We start from the raw sequence: 16,222 nt of genomic DNA on the forward strand, positions 1-16,222 counted from the left end.
TCAAGACCACATGGTTTACCTATGAAGAGTTAATACACCTGTTGATTGATTGATTGATTGATTGATTGATTGGTTTGATTGGTTGGTCGGTGGACTTGTCTCACTGTCAGGTGGATGGTGAACCATGCAGACTGGCTCCGTCTGTGATCCACATCAGCCTCAGAAACCAGGCCAACATGATCCAGAAAACCAAACGACGGACCTCATTACCACACCTCAACGAGTGAGTGAATGGTCTGGTCCTGTGTTAATCCTGGTCTGGTCTGGTCCTGTGTTAATCCTGGTCTGGTCTGGTCCTGTGTTAATCCTGGTCTGGTCTGGTCCTGTGTTAATCCTGGTCTGGTCTGGTTCTGTGTTAATCCTGGTCTGGTCTGGTTCTGTGTTAATACTGGTCTGGTCTGGTTCTGTGTTAATAATGGGCTGGTCTGGTCCTGTGTTAATCCTGGTCTGGTCTGGTTCTGTGTTAATACTGGTCTGGTCTGGTTCTGTGTTAATAATGGGCTGGTCTGGTCCTGTGTTAATCCTGGTCTGGTCTGGTCCTGTGTTAATCCTGGTCTGGTCTGGTCCTGTGTTAATACTGGTCTGGTCTGGTTCTGTGTTAATAATGGGCTGGTCTGGTCCTGTGTTAATCCTGGTCTGGTCTGGTCCTGTGTTAATCCTGGTCTGGTCTGGTTCTGTGTTAATCCTGGTCTGGTCTGGTTCTGTGTTAATAATGGGCTGGTCTGGTCCTGTGTTAATCCTGGTCTGGTCTGGTCCTGTGTTAATCCTGGTCTGGTCTGGTCCTGTGTTAATACTGGTCTGGTCTGGTTCTGTGTTAATACTGGTCTGGTCTGGTCCTGTGTTAATAATGGGCTGGTCTGGTCCTGTGTTAATCCTGGTCTGGTCTGGTCCTGTGTTAATCCTGGTCTGGTCTGGTCCTGTGTTAATCCTGGTCTGGTCTGGTCCTGTGTTAATCCTGGTCTGGTCTGGTTCTGTGTTAATCCTGGTCTGGTCTGGTTCTGTGTTAATCCTGGTCTGGTCTGGTCCTGTGTTAATCCTGGTCTGGTCTGGTCCTGTGTTAATCCTGGTCTGGTCTGGTCCTGTGTTAATAATGGGCTGGTCTGGTCCTGTGTTAATAATGGGCTGGTCTGGTTCTGTGTTAATCCTGGTCTGGTCTGGTTCTGTGTTAATCCTGGTCTGGTCTGGTTCTGTGTTAATAATGGGCTGGTCTGGTCCTGTGTGTCTCAGTCAGCAGCCGGTCCCAGAGAGGCTCAGGATCAGAGTCAGCAGGATCAGTATGGTGGACTACGAGACTCTGCACTATGACAAGGACAAACTACGACAAGCGTGTAAGGAAACACACACACACACACACACACAGACACACACCTGAAAATAAACCCTCATCACCATGTTGATGATGTCACTCAGGTGAGTCCAGGTGTTCACAGTTGATTCAGTTTGTTTACCTGCTTCTTCTCTGACTGTAAACAAACAAACCTCATCATAACAAACAGCTGTTTGTAAATAAACCAGTGTTTACTGAAGGTGGAGCCTTCATCCTCAGTCTTCATCACCTCGTCACTCCTCAGAACTATGACGCAGATTCAACATAACCAGGTGAACTTTGTTACCTGGTTTAACTGAACACTGTCCCGATCACCTGGACTGTGAAGCTGGTTATCACCTGGTTCAGTTAACTCTGGTTTACCTGTCCAGGTACAAGCTCATTAACGTGGCAGATCTGATCAGTGACATGAGAGGTTCAGTTTTATTGTTCAGCTCCTCCTGTTACTCTGGGCTGCAGTGATGAAGACGAGTAAAACCGTCATCGCTGTCAGGATCCTGTTTGAATGATGACTCAGCTTCTTTCAGGTATCTGGTCAGTAGTTTGGTTGTTGTTACAGCAGGTTAGAGTTCAGCATCTGTTGCCATGGTGATTTACCCTGGTAACAAGTGAACCACCGTCATAGGAATAAAAACCAGAGTTAGACCTGATATTACCTTGATGACCTCAGATCATGGTTCAGTCCAGACCTCAGGTCCTGGTTCACTACAGACCTACAGGTTGTGAAACTGCAGGTGGATGTAACTGAGTGATGGCAGCATCTTCATCTGATCTTCAGCCTGAAGTGGAAATAAAACTTTTCTGTGATTAGCAGGTGGAGCATGAAGGTCAGCAAGAGCACTTTCAGCTGCATCCATCCTCTTCACACACACACACACACACACACACACACACACACACACACACACACACACACACACACACACACACACACACACACACACACACACACACACACACAGTGAGTCCTCAGTGTGAACACTGGGTGGTGCTGTTCTCCTTCACATGTTTCCCCCGTTAAACTCTTTCTCTTTGTTTCTGTTTTATCATCCTGATCAGTTCAGTCCTGGACCTGCACATATATGGATATGTGTTTATAAACAATAATCACATGTTGTTAATCCAGAGGAGTTTTTCTGTCAGTTTTAAATCATCTTCATCATCATCTTCCTCATCCTTTGTTCCCACTCTCTGAAGTTTCTCTTGTTTCCTTGTTATGCAAATCAATCACTGCTCTCCGCTCGTGGATGCGTCACATTCGGAGAGATGGTAAAAATATGTCTCACACCCTGAGGCGCAGCGGTTACATCATCTCAACGCTGCTTCTCTGTGTGAGCTGCTGCATTCCAACATGGACACCGTGTCCCTTCACGGGTACAGTGTCTGTACAGGGACAGACTGATTAGGTGACAGGTGACAGGTTACTTGATTAGTCCTCCAACCAGAGACTGAAGATAACTAGTCTGAGTCATTGTTGCTGGTGAACTGTCTGACATTATGCAGAGAACTGTTTCTTCCTTGGTTCTTCGTCGTACAGACATTAATGTGATGAAAAATATCACACAAACAACACTCCCCCTCGCCCCCCACCTCTAACAAAGTGAAAATATAGATAAACAGCCAGAACAAGCCTCATCCTCCTCCTCCTCCTCCTCCTCCTGTTTAGATTCAGGATCCTACCCTGAATCCTCCTCCTGCAGAATCTCTCCTCTTTATCTCCATATTCTGTCAATCATTACAGGGTTGTTTTTGAAGGTGTGTCTGATTCACTCCATAGACACACACTCAACCATTTTCCAGATTTAAGGAGTTAATGTTCTTTGTTCTCAAAGTGAAGTCTGTGTAGCAGCACCACCAGACAGGTATTTCTGTTGTTGAACCTGTACCCTGATAACAAACACAACAGCAGCACAAACCTCATCATCAACACATCTGAATCAGTTTCAGGAGGATTTATGACAGACAGGTGTTCCTATAAACTGACCGCTCACTGCACTCACTGTAGTGTTTCATTGACCATTCTGGGAGTAATGTGAAGTTTGCACTTGATTCTCTACAAAACAAATATAAATAAAAACACAGGATCTTCATATTCAACACTGTTCATACGATTCATCAGCTGCTTCACTAAGACTCAGATCAACTGTATTATCTCGTTCAATAATCAATATTCATCCAATAATCAATCAACACTTCAATAATCAATACTCATTCAATAATCAATACTTATCCAGTAATCAATAATCATGATGTGTTCAGTGTCTTTGGAAAATATTTCATTATTTATTTGTCAAACACAACTGTTCATGCCATCACCAGACACAACAGCCAATCAGGTGCCACCTGAAACACTCAGTAATATAACAGACAATGATTGACAGGTGATGCTGATGGTGCTGACTCCAGGTGGAGGCTGTGTTGGACTCTCTCAGGTCTTCAGATCAGTCTCAGGTGTGTGCGTTCAGGAGCTGGACTCTGACTCAGGTTCTGGACTCAGAGTCTGGTTCCAGACCCTGGCTCTGGACTCTGGGACTCTGGGACTCTGACCCTGGGCTCTGGACTCTGGTTCTGGACTCTGGCTCTGGACTCTGGTTCTGGACTTTGACTCTGGGCTCTGGGCTCTGGACTCTGGACTCTGACTCTGGTTCTGGACTCTGACTCTGGACTCTGGCTCTGACTCTGGCTCAGAACTCTTGCTCTGACTCTGGACTCTGGCTCTGGACTGTGGCTGTGGACTCTGACTCTGGACTCCGGTTCTGGACTCACACATTGACAGAGCTCACTGAACAGTCTGTGAGGAAACATTCTCAAAGTGATGCAGCTGTATTCAGATGTTGCTGCTGGTTGTCTGAACCAGTTTACCTCAGTCTGTTAGGTGAGCTGGATCAGGACCAGTGGCAATCTCAGGTCCTGGTCTGCAGGTCCTGTGTGCTACTGGATAATTGTCCTGTTCCTCTGTGTCTGCAGCGATTCCTCTGGGTCTAATCGTGGTTCCTGGTGACAGTGACTTAGAAACCTGCAGAGACCACATCCAGCGCCTGCAGGAGGTGAGTGGGGAGTTGGGGGGGTGTCATGGTTCTGTGTCACTGAAAGGAGAGAAGAAGAAGAAAAAAGAGACGGAACAGAAACCCTTTTTTAAAATCTGGAGCAAAGCTAATTAAGAAGTGTGTGTGTGCGTGTGTGTGTGTGCATGTGGTGTGTGTGTGTGTGTGCGCATGTGGTGTGTGTGTGTGTGTGTGTGTGTGTGTGTGTGTGTGTGCACGCGTAACTAAATCTCTACTCTCCCCCCTCCTCCGCTCCGTCCTCCTGTCCAGGACTTCTGCTCTGTCCGTCCCTCCCTGCAGGTTGGTAGTTGGATGTTTGTGCTCTGTGTTTGGCTCAGAGGCACCGGGGAAACTAACAGCTGCACGTCATTAGTGTGACACATGAGTCACAGACACTGACTCTTCTTCACTTGTTAAATAGATGTAGGTCTGTGCTGTGCCGTGAGTCTCTGTGGATAAACATACTGATAGAAACACACACCTGTTGTTCTGGACTTCACACAATGTTCAGACCAAAACCACCTGACATCTGAAAATATGAATAAACACAAAAATTTGAAATGACCCAGTAAAACCTAACGAAGACTGAAGGTGTGGAGCAGCTGATGTGACTCTGTTTGAGACACGTTCTCATTGTCACATTGTCAGTGAGAGAGGAAACAGTCAAAACGATCACGATGAATGTCAGTGGAATAAAGGTCAGAAAACTTTATTCACACATCCATCATATTCATTCACCTCAGTTTCTGTGTGTTTCTCCCCTGGTGGAGTTTAGCAGACACACACACACACATGCTTCTTAAGATGAAAACAAATACGAACTGTGTGAATCTTACCAATAACCACTGCGTGTAATGAATGTTTTAACATTTAAACACCTCCATTCAAAGAGCTTCAGCTGTGGCCTGAACGTTTGTGACTACACAATAAGTTTTAATATTAACAGGAGCTCTTCTCTAATGGTGTCATTAATCTGCAGCTCTCCAGCAGCTGGAGCAGTGGTGAGCAGGAGACAAGGCCATTAGACCTTTGTCTTGTGTCAGATCCTAAATATCACATGAGCATCGCAGCTACATCCATTCTGGTCCTCTGATGTTCAACATCTCCGTAATGAAGGCCATGGCCATTACTTTAACAGATAAATGAAACCAGCAATGTTATGGATCACATGTCTGAACAGGGCTATATTCAGCCAAACTGTCCAGACTGAAAGAGGAAGTAAAACATCCAGTTGGTCTTCAGTTCTTGCTCCAGACTGAAGAGAAGAATCCATGTGTTTGGTTATTAATGTCAGGCTAAACACATAAAAGAGGAAACTGAAATAGCCTCAGTCGGAGCAGCAGCGGCCGTCTGTCCTCAGCGACGGGCTCAGGGCTAATTAAAAAGATCTGTAGTGCTGCAGCCGAGGAGTCTGCCGGGGCCAGAGGTCTCTGAGTTTGCGTCTGCCTCACACCAACTATGAAGAATTAAACTTCTTTATTTGTGTGTGAATCATCTGGAGAGTTTATTACAGCAAATATGGTGCTTCTCTGTCTGCAGAGAAAACAACTTTATCTTCTGTGTTTACCTCAGCAGCTCTGTTTAATGTTCTGCAAAGACAACTGCATGTTCTGCCTCTTGGTTCTCACCTTAAATGTTCTTTGGTACTTTGGTTCCCCATGGACATGTTCAAGGTTGAGGTGGTGTTTGTACACGTTCAAGGTTCTTGTGTTGTCAGTACATGTTCTAGGTGCTGGTGTTGTTAGTACATGTCTAAGTGCTTGTGTCACTGGTACACGTTCTAGGTGCTGGTGATGTTATAACATGTTCAAAGAACAGGTGTTGTTAGTACAAGTTCTAAGTGCCAGTGTTGTTGGTACGTGTTCTAGGTGCTGGTGTCGTTATACATGTTCTAGGTGCTGGTGTCGTTAGTACACGTTCTAGGTGCTGGTGTTGTTGATACATGTTCTTGGTGCTGGTGTTGCTGGTACATGTCTTAGGTGCTGGTGATGGTCGCACATGTTGTAGGTGCAGGTGTTAGTACAAGTTCTAAGTGCTGGTGTTGTTGGTGCATGTTCTAGGTGCTGGTGTCGTTATACATGTTCTAGGTGCTGGTGTTGTTGATACATGTTCTAGGTCCTGGTGACGTTAGTACATGTTCTAGGTGCTGGTGTCGCTGGTACATGTTCTAGGTGCTGGTGTTGTTGATATACATTCTAGGTGCTGGTGTTGTTGATACATGTTCTAGGTGCTGGTGTCGTTAGTACACGTTCTAGGTGCTGGTGTTGTTGATACATGTTCTAGGTGCTGGTGTCGTTAGTACACGTTCTAGGTGCTGGTGTTGTTGATACATGTTCTAGGTGATGGTGTCGTTAGTACACGTTCTAGGTGCTGGTTTTGTTGATACATGTTCTAGGTGCTGGTGTCGTTAGTACACGTTCTAGGTGCTGGCGTTTTTCCCAGACCCTGATTGGAAAGGTTGGATGGTCTGGAGAGGATGTTCTAAGTGGTCTGGTCCAGCTCAGACCTCAAGTGCTGTGTTCTGTGTTCCTGTGTGGTCCTGTTTTCCCTCTTGCTGTATCCACACCAGAGTAAGTTCTCTGGTCGTGTTCGTAATTCCTGGATCGTGACATGTCTCTCCTTCCCTTTGGCTCTCTTGAAGTGAAGCCTTGGAAAGCCACACCAATCCCTCTGATACACCCAGCCTGCTGTGAGGCAGCCATGACTAGTTCTGCTCAAGCTAGTCCTGTAGTCCTTCCCTGTAGTTGTCCTTGAAGCCAGCATTGAGAATTTTACCTCTGAAGAGTCTCTGTATAGCAGCTCCCTTTCATTGGGACTCAAGAACTCCTTAAGGGAGCTATAGCTTGTTCTTTTGCATGAACAAGGTGATGCTGCTCAGATCACAGGAGTCCTGATCTTTGCAGCTCTGACAGATCTAGTCAAATACCTTACCAGGCTCATTGTTTACTGACAGTTTCTGCAGCAAACCTTCCTCTGGTTGCTCTGATGGGGCCTGCTGAACACCACAGTAAGGGGGGCCTCTTCATTCCACTTAAGACTTAAGGTGAACAGGATCACCTGGACGGTGCATCAGGATGTAATCTCCTTCATCTGATGCTGTATTGTTCCAGAACAGATTAAAGCACTTGTAATAACACACATGTAACAATAGAGTTCATCAGGAACATGGTGTTGGACTGTGTTGATTTTTTCTTGTCTGGTAAACAACAGAACGACCAGGTCTCTTTGACCTCGACCTTCTCAGATGGGTGACAACTCTCTGAACTAACTCTTAGTGGTTTCTGTCCACCACTAGTTATAGAGGGGTTAAGGATTGTATCGTTACCGACAGCAGAGTCAACAGCCACATGTGACAGCTTGAAAACAAGGTAACATGATGCACAGAAAACATGACAAGACAGTTTCAGATTAAATCAAAAAAAGTTGAACTCTGAAGGCCTCAGTGTGGCTGCAGAGTTTTGGTGCTGTTCACTGTACCATCAATCAGCTCTGTTATTTCATTGACCCTCCTGTTGACGAGCCTCTTAGCCTCTTGCTCTGTGGTCAGATATGTCATGTGACTGGCTGAGAGGAGGATGAATCACCACCCTCTGATTTAGATTTCACTCACAGATATGAACAGAACCGCCTCAGACCTGAGCAGACCAGGGAACCAGCACACAATGTGTGACATGAAACAGATTAGTTTCCCTCATGTGTCTCAGTGTTACAGCACAATGCATGTACTGTTGTCTTTGAATGTCTGCATGTGTGTGTGAGACCTTTGCTGAGTGTATTGATTGTGTGCTCATAGCATGTATACTCTGTTCCGTGTGTTAATTGAGTTAATTGTGCTGTGAGCTGCTGTAGAGTGTGTGATGAGACAGAGGTGACTGACTGTTCAGAGCTGAAGGGTCTAAAGAGACGGTGACTGAAGAAGAACTGAGACGTACTCAGTGACTGACAGTCGGGCTTTCATGTTCCTTTATTTAATCACAGGGTTCATCAGGCAGTTTGAGACCTGACAAAGATGACTCACAGTCCAGCTCTGATGTTTGAAGTTCAGAGACAGTTCTGTCTCCGTCAGCACCTATTTATAAATGATCAGATAAATGAAAATGAAACTCAAAGAGCTTGTTGCTCCTCAAACTGAATCCTCAATGTTTTGATTCATAATTGATCAGACTCAGTAAATAATACACACAATGTCAATGTCATCGTGGGATTGGTATGAGTAATCAACTTTTACTGTTACAGCTTATCAACCAGTACTTTAACAGTTCTCTTACGGATCCGGTATTTTAATGGTTCTCTCATGGATCCAGTACTTTAATGGTTCTGTTATGGATCCTGTACTTTGAGGTTACTCTTATGGATGCAGTACTTTAACAGTTCTCATATGGATCCGGTACTTTAATGGTTCTCTTATGGGTCCAATACTTAAAGGTCATTCTTATGGATCAGGTACTTTAACAGGTCTCTTCTCGATATCTCAGTTGAGGGAACTTCTTCAAATTTGGTGAAAACATTCACCTGGACTGAAGGATGAACTAATTAGATTTCGGTGGTTAAAGGTCAAAGGTCAAAGGTGAGTGTGACAAATCACTGTTTAGCAATTACTTTCACACAGTGGTTAATATTTGATTTGACTCTGGATGACTCTGGATAAACAGGATGTGACCTGAAACTACCGTATTTTCCGGACTGTAAGGCGCACTTAAAAGCCTTTAATTTTCTCAAAAAACGACAGTGCGCCTTATAATCCGGAGCGCCTCATATACGGATTAATTCTGGTTGTGCTTACTGACTTTGAAGCGATTTTGTGTGGTACACAAAATCACACGATTTTGTGCACTCACAGCGCTCTGTCAAAATGTTTTAGTACGACTTTGGTAAACTACAAAGCCGCACCTACGGCTTTGTAGTTTACCAAAGTAGTCAGGAGCGTCGCAGAGTAATACATACTGTGCTTCACCATAATATTACAGTGTGTGTGTATAAGGACCTATAAGGAGTTTTTGTTTAATAAAGTTTGACCGACTTATCTGACTGTTTTGTTTCGCTTAATGTGCCTTATAGTCCGGTGCGCTTTATATATGAAAAAAGTTCGAAAATAGACCATTCATTGACAGTGCGCCTTATAATCCAGTGCGCCCTATAGTGCATAAAATACGGTAGTCTTCAAGGAGGAGGGAGACGACCACAAGGAGGAGGTTCTAACAAGTGTAATAATGTGAATTACTACAGGACTTTGACATCACAGTTTTTGTGTGTGTGTGTGTGTCATTTCAATAACAAACAGGAAATCTATTTTAATCTTAATTTCTCTGACACTGACAGCAGAACCGTGAACGTCAGAGCTTATCAACACTACAGGCTTTCAAAATTTGGCCCCGGGGCCGTTTATCACAGAGCATCAGTCGACATCATTTTCACTTGGTTTCTGTAGATGTTCTGGATGTACAGTCTGACACCACAACTCATGTTGACTCTCCCAGATGATTTATACAAAATCTTGAATATTTAGCCATCAGCCATGATGCTGCAGATGAACGCCTCATCTCCAGAGTGAGAGGGGGAGGTGTTTAGGCAAGTTGGTGTGGTGTCAGAGCTGGGTCCTGACTGCAGACTGGTTGTGTTTCTGTGACTCTGTGGTTGTAGGTCAGAGATGGAGTGTGTGTTACCCAGCTCAAACTAAGTTAGACTGGAGCCAGTGTGGGCAGCTCCACTCCCACTCTGTCTGCTGGGACCTGCGGACTGAAAACCTTCCTCAGAGATTATTCACACAGCATGGAGGAAGAGGAGGAGGAAGACTCTGACTGTGTCTGTGTCTTTGTTACTCAGTAGAAATTCAAAGATGAGCTTGATTCTTTTCTTTTCTTTTCTTTTCTTTTCTTTTCTTTTCTTTTCTTTTCTTTTCTTTTCTTTTCTTTTCTTTTCTCTTGGGGATCAGGGGGTCTTGGTCCTGGACTCGGTTCCAGAGGAGACAGAAGTGATGAGGTTCTGGCCTCTGTTGAGTCCAGTTTTATGAATCCACATCCGTTAGTGTTTTTCCTTCCTCCACAGTTAAACATACAGGACCTTAAAACCTCAGGTTTTTGTGAAAAAAGTTTCATGTTGTCAAGGTTGCTAAGCAACAGGGCCCCTTGTCAGAGGAGGTGGTGTTGTATGATGGTGATGATGATGATGATGATGATGATGATGATGTGTCAGTACTCTGTGACATCACTGTTCAGTGCTTGTGGAGATGAACCTGTCTGTGTATCAGAGGTAATCTGATTACTGTAGTGGACCTGTCAACTCCTGCTCCTGATGATCAGTGACATCACTAAGAAGAAGACTTTGTGTTGCATAGCAATCACTGTGATGTAACAGTGGTGCAGCTCATGTGTGATACAGAGTGTAGAAGATAAACTGGTGTTTACCTCAGTTTACTCTGAGCTTTACCATCATCAGGATTTACTTTATAACCTGAACTGTCCTCTGAACTGTCTCCAGACCGTCCTCTGGACCGTCCTCTGAACTGTTTCTGAACTGTCTCTGAACTGTCTCTGGACTGTCCTCTGGACCAGTTCTGTGAATCCAGAGTTCAGTATCAATATGACAGACTCTGTCCTTCTGCAGAGACACAGACTGGAGATTCAGTCACTGTTACCTGCCGTCACAATCTGGTTACCTGTGCACCTGTACACCTGTGCACCCGCGCTGAGTTGTGGCTGCTGCCAGGTTTAAAGAGCAGTAAGGTAACCCACTGTATGTTTCCTGTAGCTGCTGCCATGTGTGATTGGCTGAACCTGTCTTCCAGGTGAAAGTGGTAACCATGGTAACTAACTGTAGTGTAAGGATATGAATATAGCAGGAACCTCTGCAGCTTTATATCATCAATCAATCAATCAATCAATTAACACTTTTTTATATAGCCCTTTACAACAACCAAAGGTTACCATAGTGCTTTATAGTAAAATCAAGAGAATAACAACACAATATACAATAAAATCATAAAAAGCATAAAAGTACATAGGACAACAGTACAATTTCACAGCGGTACTAGATATTAAAGGCCATTCTAAATAAATAAGTTTTGAGCTTAGATTTTAAAAGTTCCGGGTCAGTGATAGTGTGTATTTCAGGGGGTAACTTGTTCTGAATTTTAAGTGCAGAAACAGCAAAAGCATGGTCACCCCACATCTTATATCTTGACCTTAGGACCTTGAGAAGATGTTGACAAGATGACCACAATGCTTTACTGTGGTTACGGAAAGTTAAAATCTCAGATAAATAAGGTGGGGCAAAATTAACTGGAAGCCAATGAAGTGAATCGTTATGGGGGTATGGGGGTTATATGTTCATGTCGGGAAGTGTTAAAAGGCAAGGAGCAGCGTTTCTCACCAGTTGGAGGTGGGCAAGGAAAACTGGTTAACACCAACATAAGGTGTATTACAATAATCTAGGTCCGTGAAGGTTCATTAAGTGTTGAAGTTGAAGGCAACTGGACTTCTTTTGATTCTTGAAGACGTTTGGCCTCTCATCCAAGAGGCTTCTTCTAATAAAGGCATGAATGGCCTTAAACAGCTGTCAAATATAACCCCCAGATTCTTTACAGCTGGTTTAACATAAGCAGCCAGAGCACCAAAGGAATGATAAATGAGAGACAGGTCTAAAATTGGATAAAACTCAGGAGTCAAGGTGAGGTTTTTTTTGAAGAAAGGGCCTAACCACAGCATGTTTGAAGGCAGCTGGAACAGACCCCAGAGAGAGAAGTGTTAATAAAAGGGAGGAGACTTGACCCCACAGTGTTAAAAACCTCCTACAGCATCATAGCTGGAATAACATCCAAAGGCCAATTAGTGGGTTTCATGTGTTGCACCATGTCAGTGAGGACCAAAAGAGAAATCATCTCAAATTGCTCAAATACAGCAGAATGTGCAGGAGCAGTAGACAATTCATTGTTAAATATAAAAGCAGTATTCTGCCTAACAGATACCACTTTATCAGTGTAATAATGCAGAAACTTCTCACAGGTCATGGTTGAAACATTTGACAGAACAGAGGTGTATGGGTTTACAACAGAGTTTATGGTTCTAAATAATACCCTGGGACAATGACAACTGCTAGAAATAACATAGATAGATATTGAGACTTTGCCTCCTGCATCCTAGTAACTTGTCAAACTGTCCCTCAATATACCCAGAGACACATGTAGTTTCTTCCATCTTCGTTCAGCCTGTCTGCAACATTGCCTGTGGGCATGGGTGGTGTCATTTAACCAGGGGTCTGGTTTTAATTTGGTGGATATGTATCGGAAAGGGGCAACAGAGTTCAGAATTGCAGAGCATAGAGTGAGAGGAAAGAGGAGAGAATCATGTTTCTCTCACCTGTCCTCACCTGCATGAAGTTTAAACATCTGTGGAGGCATTGATCAGATGACCTCATTATAATGAGAGAAGAGAGGAGCGGCAGGTGACCTGCTAACACTCCTGTTTGAAGGCTCAGAGTCTTCCTCAGGCCACAGCTGAGGAGGAAGTTTGTGTGTGAGGAGACAAACGGGAATGAACGGAGAAGAGACAGGAGAAGAAAGAGGTGAAGAAGAAAAGAGGCAGAGACGAGGTTAGCTTCTGATTTTCTGCTGTAAAAGCCTCTGGCGTTTCCTCAGTCTGCCGCGACTTGACAGCTCAGACAGATAAATACAGACAAACACAGAGGAGGAAGCAGCAGAGGTGTTTACCTCAGCCGCTCTGTCGCAGTCAGACGTCTGAAGTTTACGGGAAAGAACTTCACTTCCTCTTCACATCAACAAAGAGTCGTTTCTCTGCAGCTCTGACCTGAAACACAGAGGAGCACCATGGACCTCACTTCTCATCAATCTGCTCTCATGGTCTCCATGACAACACAGACACAGGATTTACACCTTTATTCAGGTTTATTGAACCATCATGTGGACAGAAGTATTCAGACGCTTCCCTCACTGACCACAGACTCCAGTCGTCCCAACCTCTACACACCTGGACTCTTCAGGTTCTTCAGGCTCAGGGAAGTTCACCTGGACTTCAGCGGATTTACGTGTTCAGGTCTCTGCAGATGTGCGACTGAGTTCAGGTTTCTGCAGATGTAAGGCTGGATTCAGGTCTGTGCAGATGTTAGACTGAGTTCAGGTCTCAGCAGATGTTAGACTGGGTCCAGGTCTCTCCTGATGTTGGACTGGGTCCAGCTCAGGACTCAGAGTCCCTCGGCCTCTCCTGTCGTCCTGGTTGTGTGAACTTTCAGCCCAGTCTAAGAACTGAGAACTGAGACCAAACAGTTCAGTCCTGGTCTCATTAGACCAGAGAATCTGGTTTCTCTCAGTCTCAGAGTCCTTTAGTCTGGACACTCTAACATAAAGACCAGATCTGGAACTCAGAGACCATCAAGGTCTTGGTCTCCTTCTCCCTGATGTCTCAGTCAGTTTGGGTCCAGCTCTAGAAGAGTCCTGGTTGTTCCAGACTTCGTCATGTCAGGATCATGATAATGATGATGATGATGATTAGGTCTGTGGTTGTGTCAGGTAGAGCTGCTCTGTGACTCAGATCAGCATCAAACAGGACTGGACCGGTACCAGTCTAGGTACATGTCAACTTTAACTCCCATGGTGCATTTTGGCAACAAACATCCAATCACTGAGCTGAAATCTGAGTTGTTAACAAGGCTGAAGTTTAATTGATGAAACTTTTCTCATATTCCACTCCATGTTTCCTTCTCAACTGAAGTCACACCTGTGACAGGTCTCTATGGTAACGGAGGTTTAGGCTCATGGGTATTGTAGTATTTACACCCTTTCAGAGGGGTGGGTTAAACACTAAGGGCAGTGTTAGTGTTAGGGAACAGTGACTCTGCTTGAAGCTACTCCTTGAACTACATTTTCCAGTAGCAGTTTGGTGTTCTACCGACAGACTCCTGGAACACCTCAGCTTCATGTTCGGACTTAAATTATTAAAACTCTGATTCTGAGAAATCATCCACCACTGTGGCAGACAGGTGAACAGGAAGTCAACATTATACCCTCCATGGAGGACGGTGATATCACACTGCCGTGAGGACACGAACTCAGTCCATCAAAGTGAAGAACAAACTGACGGAGGAGGAGACTTAAACCAGCACCATGTTCAGTCCTTGATCTGTGGACAGACCAGAGTTGGGATCTGAGTGGTCTGACTGTGGTACGGGGGTGGGACTTCACACACAGAGCATTTAGTTTGGAGGCGACAGGGAGGCAGCAGTGATGTGATGTCTGTGTTTGATCTGTGGGATCATTATAGACTGGAACCACAGAGCAACAACACACAGTAACAAGCGTGTGGACGTGGAGGTGTGGACAACAATGAGGTCTCACACACACACACGATGCTGCAAAGGTCTCAATTTAAACTGCTGATTTACCTTTTTTTTAAATTCAAGAAATAATGATGTGGAGGAAGTGAGTGCACATCTTACTACCCATCATCATCATCATCATCACCATCAGACCCACCTTACTGAATCTGCTCTGTTACAGCTGGACATCACAGGTAGAAAAGAGGAAGTGAATAAAAAGTGGTCTAAACAGCAGGAACAGACAGTGAGGCTCGGTCGGACCAGGTCCTGTCTCTGGTGGTGAGTCCACACACTGAGCAAAGGTAGAGTCCAGATGAAGTCCCTGGAGAGACAGAACAGGCAGGAAAAAAGAACAGGGAGAGCAGAACATGGACAAGAGAACAGGAACAGCTGAACAGGGGAAAAAAAACAGACGTTTAACTAGTCTTCTATGTTCCTCTGTGTTCCTGCCTGATTTCCTGCTCTGTGGTCCTCACGTTCTGTCAGTTCAGGTCCTCTGGACTGTGACACAGTTCTTTATTTTCTGTTGTAAACCCACCTGTTGTGCACAGGTAGGGACAATTTGGTTATTGGCGTATAATATTAATGATTATCAGGGATAATCACCAATATATATATAAATGTTTATTACAAGTAGTAACCTCGGGGCTAAAGATGCAGTCTCAGAAGGTTAGTTGAAGGGTAAATTCGAGCACTGACTGTCCTGAATCCAGCTGTTATCACAAATATAGTCACAATAATCACAGACAACGACGAGTTAAATTATAATTTATTTAATAGTTAATTTATATTTATTCATAAGAGTAACAATTATTCAAAATAAGATTACTTAATATTAAACCGATTATAATTCAACTATAACTAAAACAAACATTGGTTACTAACTAGATGATTACAGGCGAAACATGTGTAACAACTGTGTGTGTGTGTGTGTGAGAGAGAGAGCGAGCGAGCGAGAGAGAAAAGATGGCGATGGAGTCACGTGAGTGATGTGTCAGTAGGAGCCAAGATGGCAGTGGCGTGACGTGAGTGCGTACTCGCTAGAGCCAAGATGGCGGCTGGCTGCAGAGTGTGAATGTCGTGAACAGTGAGAACAAAGGGAGGGGCCTTGAGCTTTACGTGTTATGACACGATCACACTGATTGATTGGGAGAAAAGAGGGAGAATAGAGGTGAAGAGAGGAAAGAGTCCACAAGAGATCGTCACCACAGTTAATAATCACTATTTATATTTGGTTTATTAAGCTGATCATAGTGAACAATCTAAAACAACAGGATATGCAGCACTTATAAGTCAGATTACAAATACAACACGCTACACTAATTGTGTCTCTGCCCAGACATCAGCCTCTTACTGTGAGCTGCTCCTTTGGAGTTAGAAAAGAAAGTCCACTCTGGTTCTCCACAGCTCGGTCCTTGGCTGGGAGCTTGGCGGGTCGTGTCTCGCTCTCCTGGCGACGACAGTGTGATGAGTTCCTCGGCAGCAGTGGGAAGATCACAGATGAGAGACGGCGAACTTTGTTTTG

At 44.5% G+C, this 16,222-nt stretch overlaps 1 protein-coding gene across 9 annotated transcripts in view; it reads left to right on the forward strand.

Moving 5' to 3' along the window:
- The window catches only part of LOC139609444 (diacylglycerol kinase zeta-like), a 79,977-nt gene that overhangs the window by 41,392 nt on the left and 22,363 nt on the right, over window positions 1-16,222 (forward strand). For 6 of the 9 annotated variants that reach the window (XR_011685227.1, XM_071464007.1, XM_071464006.1 and 3 more), the window contains 4 exons: window positions 111-223; window positions 1,228-1,328; window positions 4,295-4,374; window positions 4,642-4,671. Coding sequence is in view for 8 of the 9 variants with exons in the window: in XM_071464007.1 (XP_071320108.1) it covers window positions 111-223; window positions 1,228-1,328; window positions 4,295-4,374; window positions 4,642-4,671 (324 nt within the window). In the remaining variant the exon portion in view is untranslated. Of the gene's footprint in view, window positions 1-110; window positions 224-1,227; window positions 1,329-4,294; window positions 4,375-4,641; window positions 4,672-10,011; window positions 15,832-16,222 lie in introns of those variants that run through there. The other 3 variants (XM_071464008.1, XM_071464004.1, XM_071464009.1) reach the window with 2 other exon arrangements.

This window comes from Trachinotus anak, unplaced genomic scaffold (assembly GCF_046630095.1).
Source record: "Trachinotus anak isolate AG129_WGS33_773 ecotype Australia unplaced genomic scaffold, CSIRO_AGI_Tana_v1 ptg000026l, whole genome shotgun sequence".
In the NCBI taxonomy this organism is placed as follows: domain Eukaryota; kingdom Metazoa; phylum Chordata; class Actinopteri; order Carangiformes; family Carangidae; genus Trachinotus; species Trachinotus anak.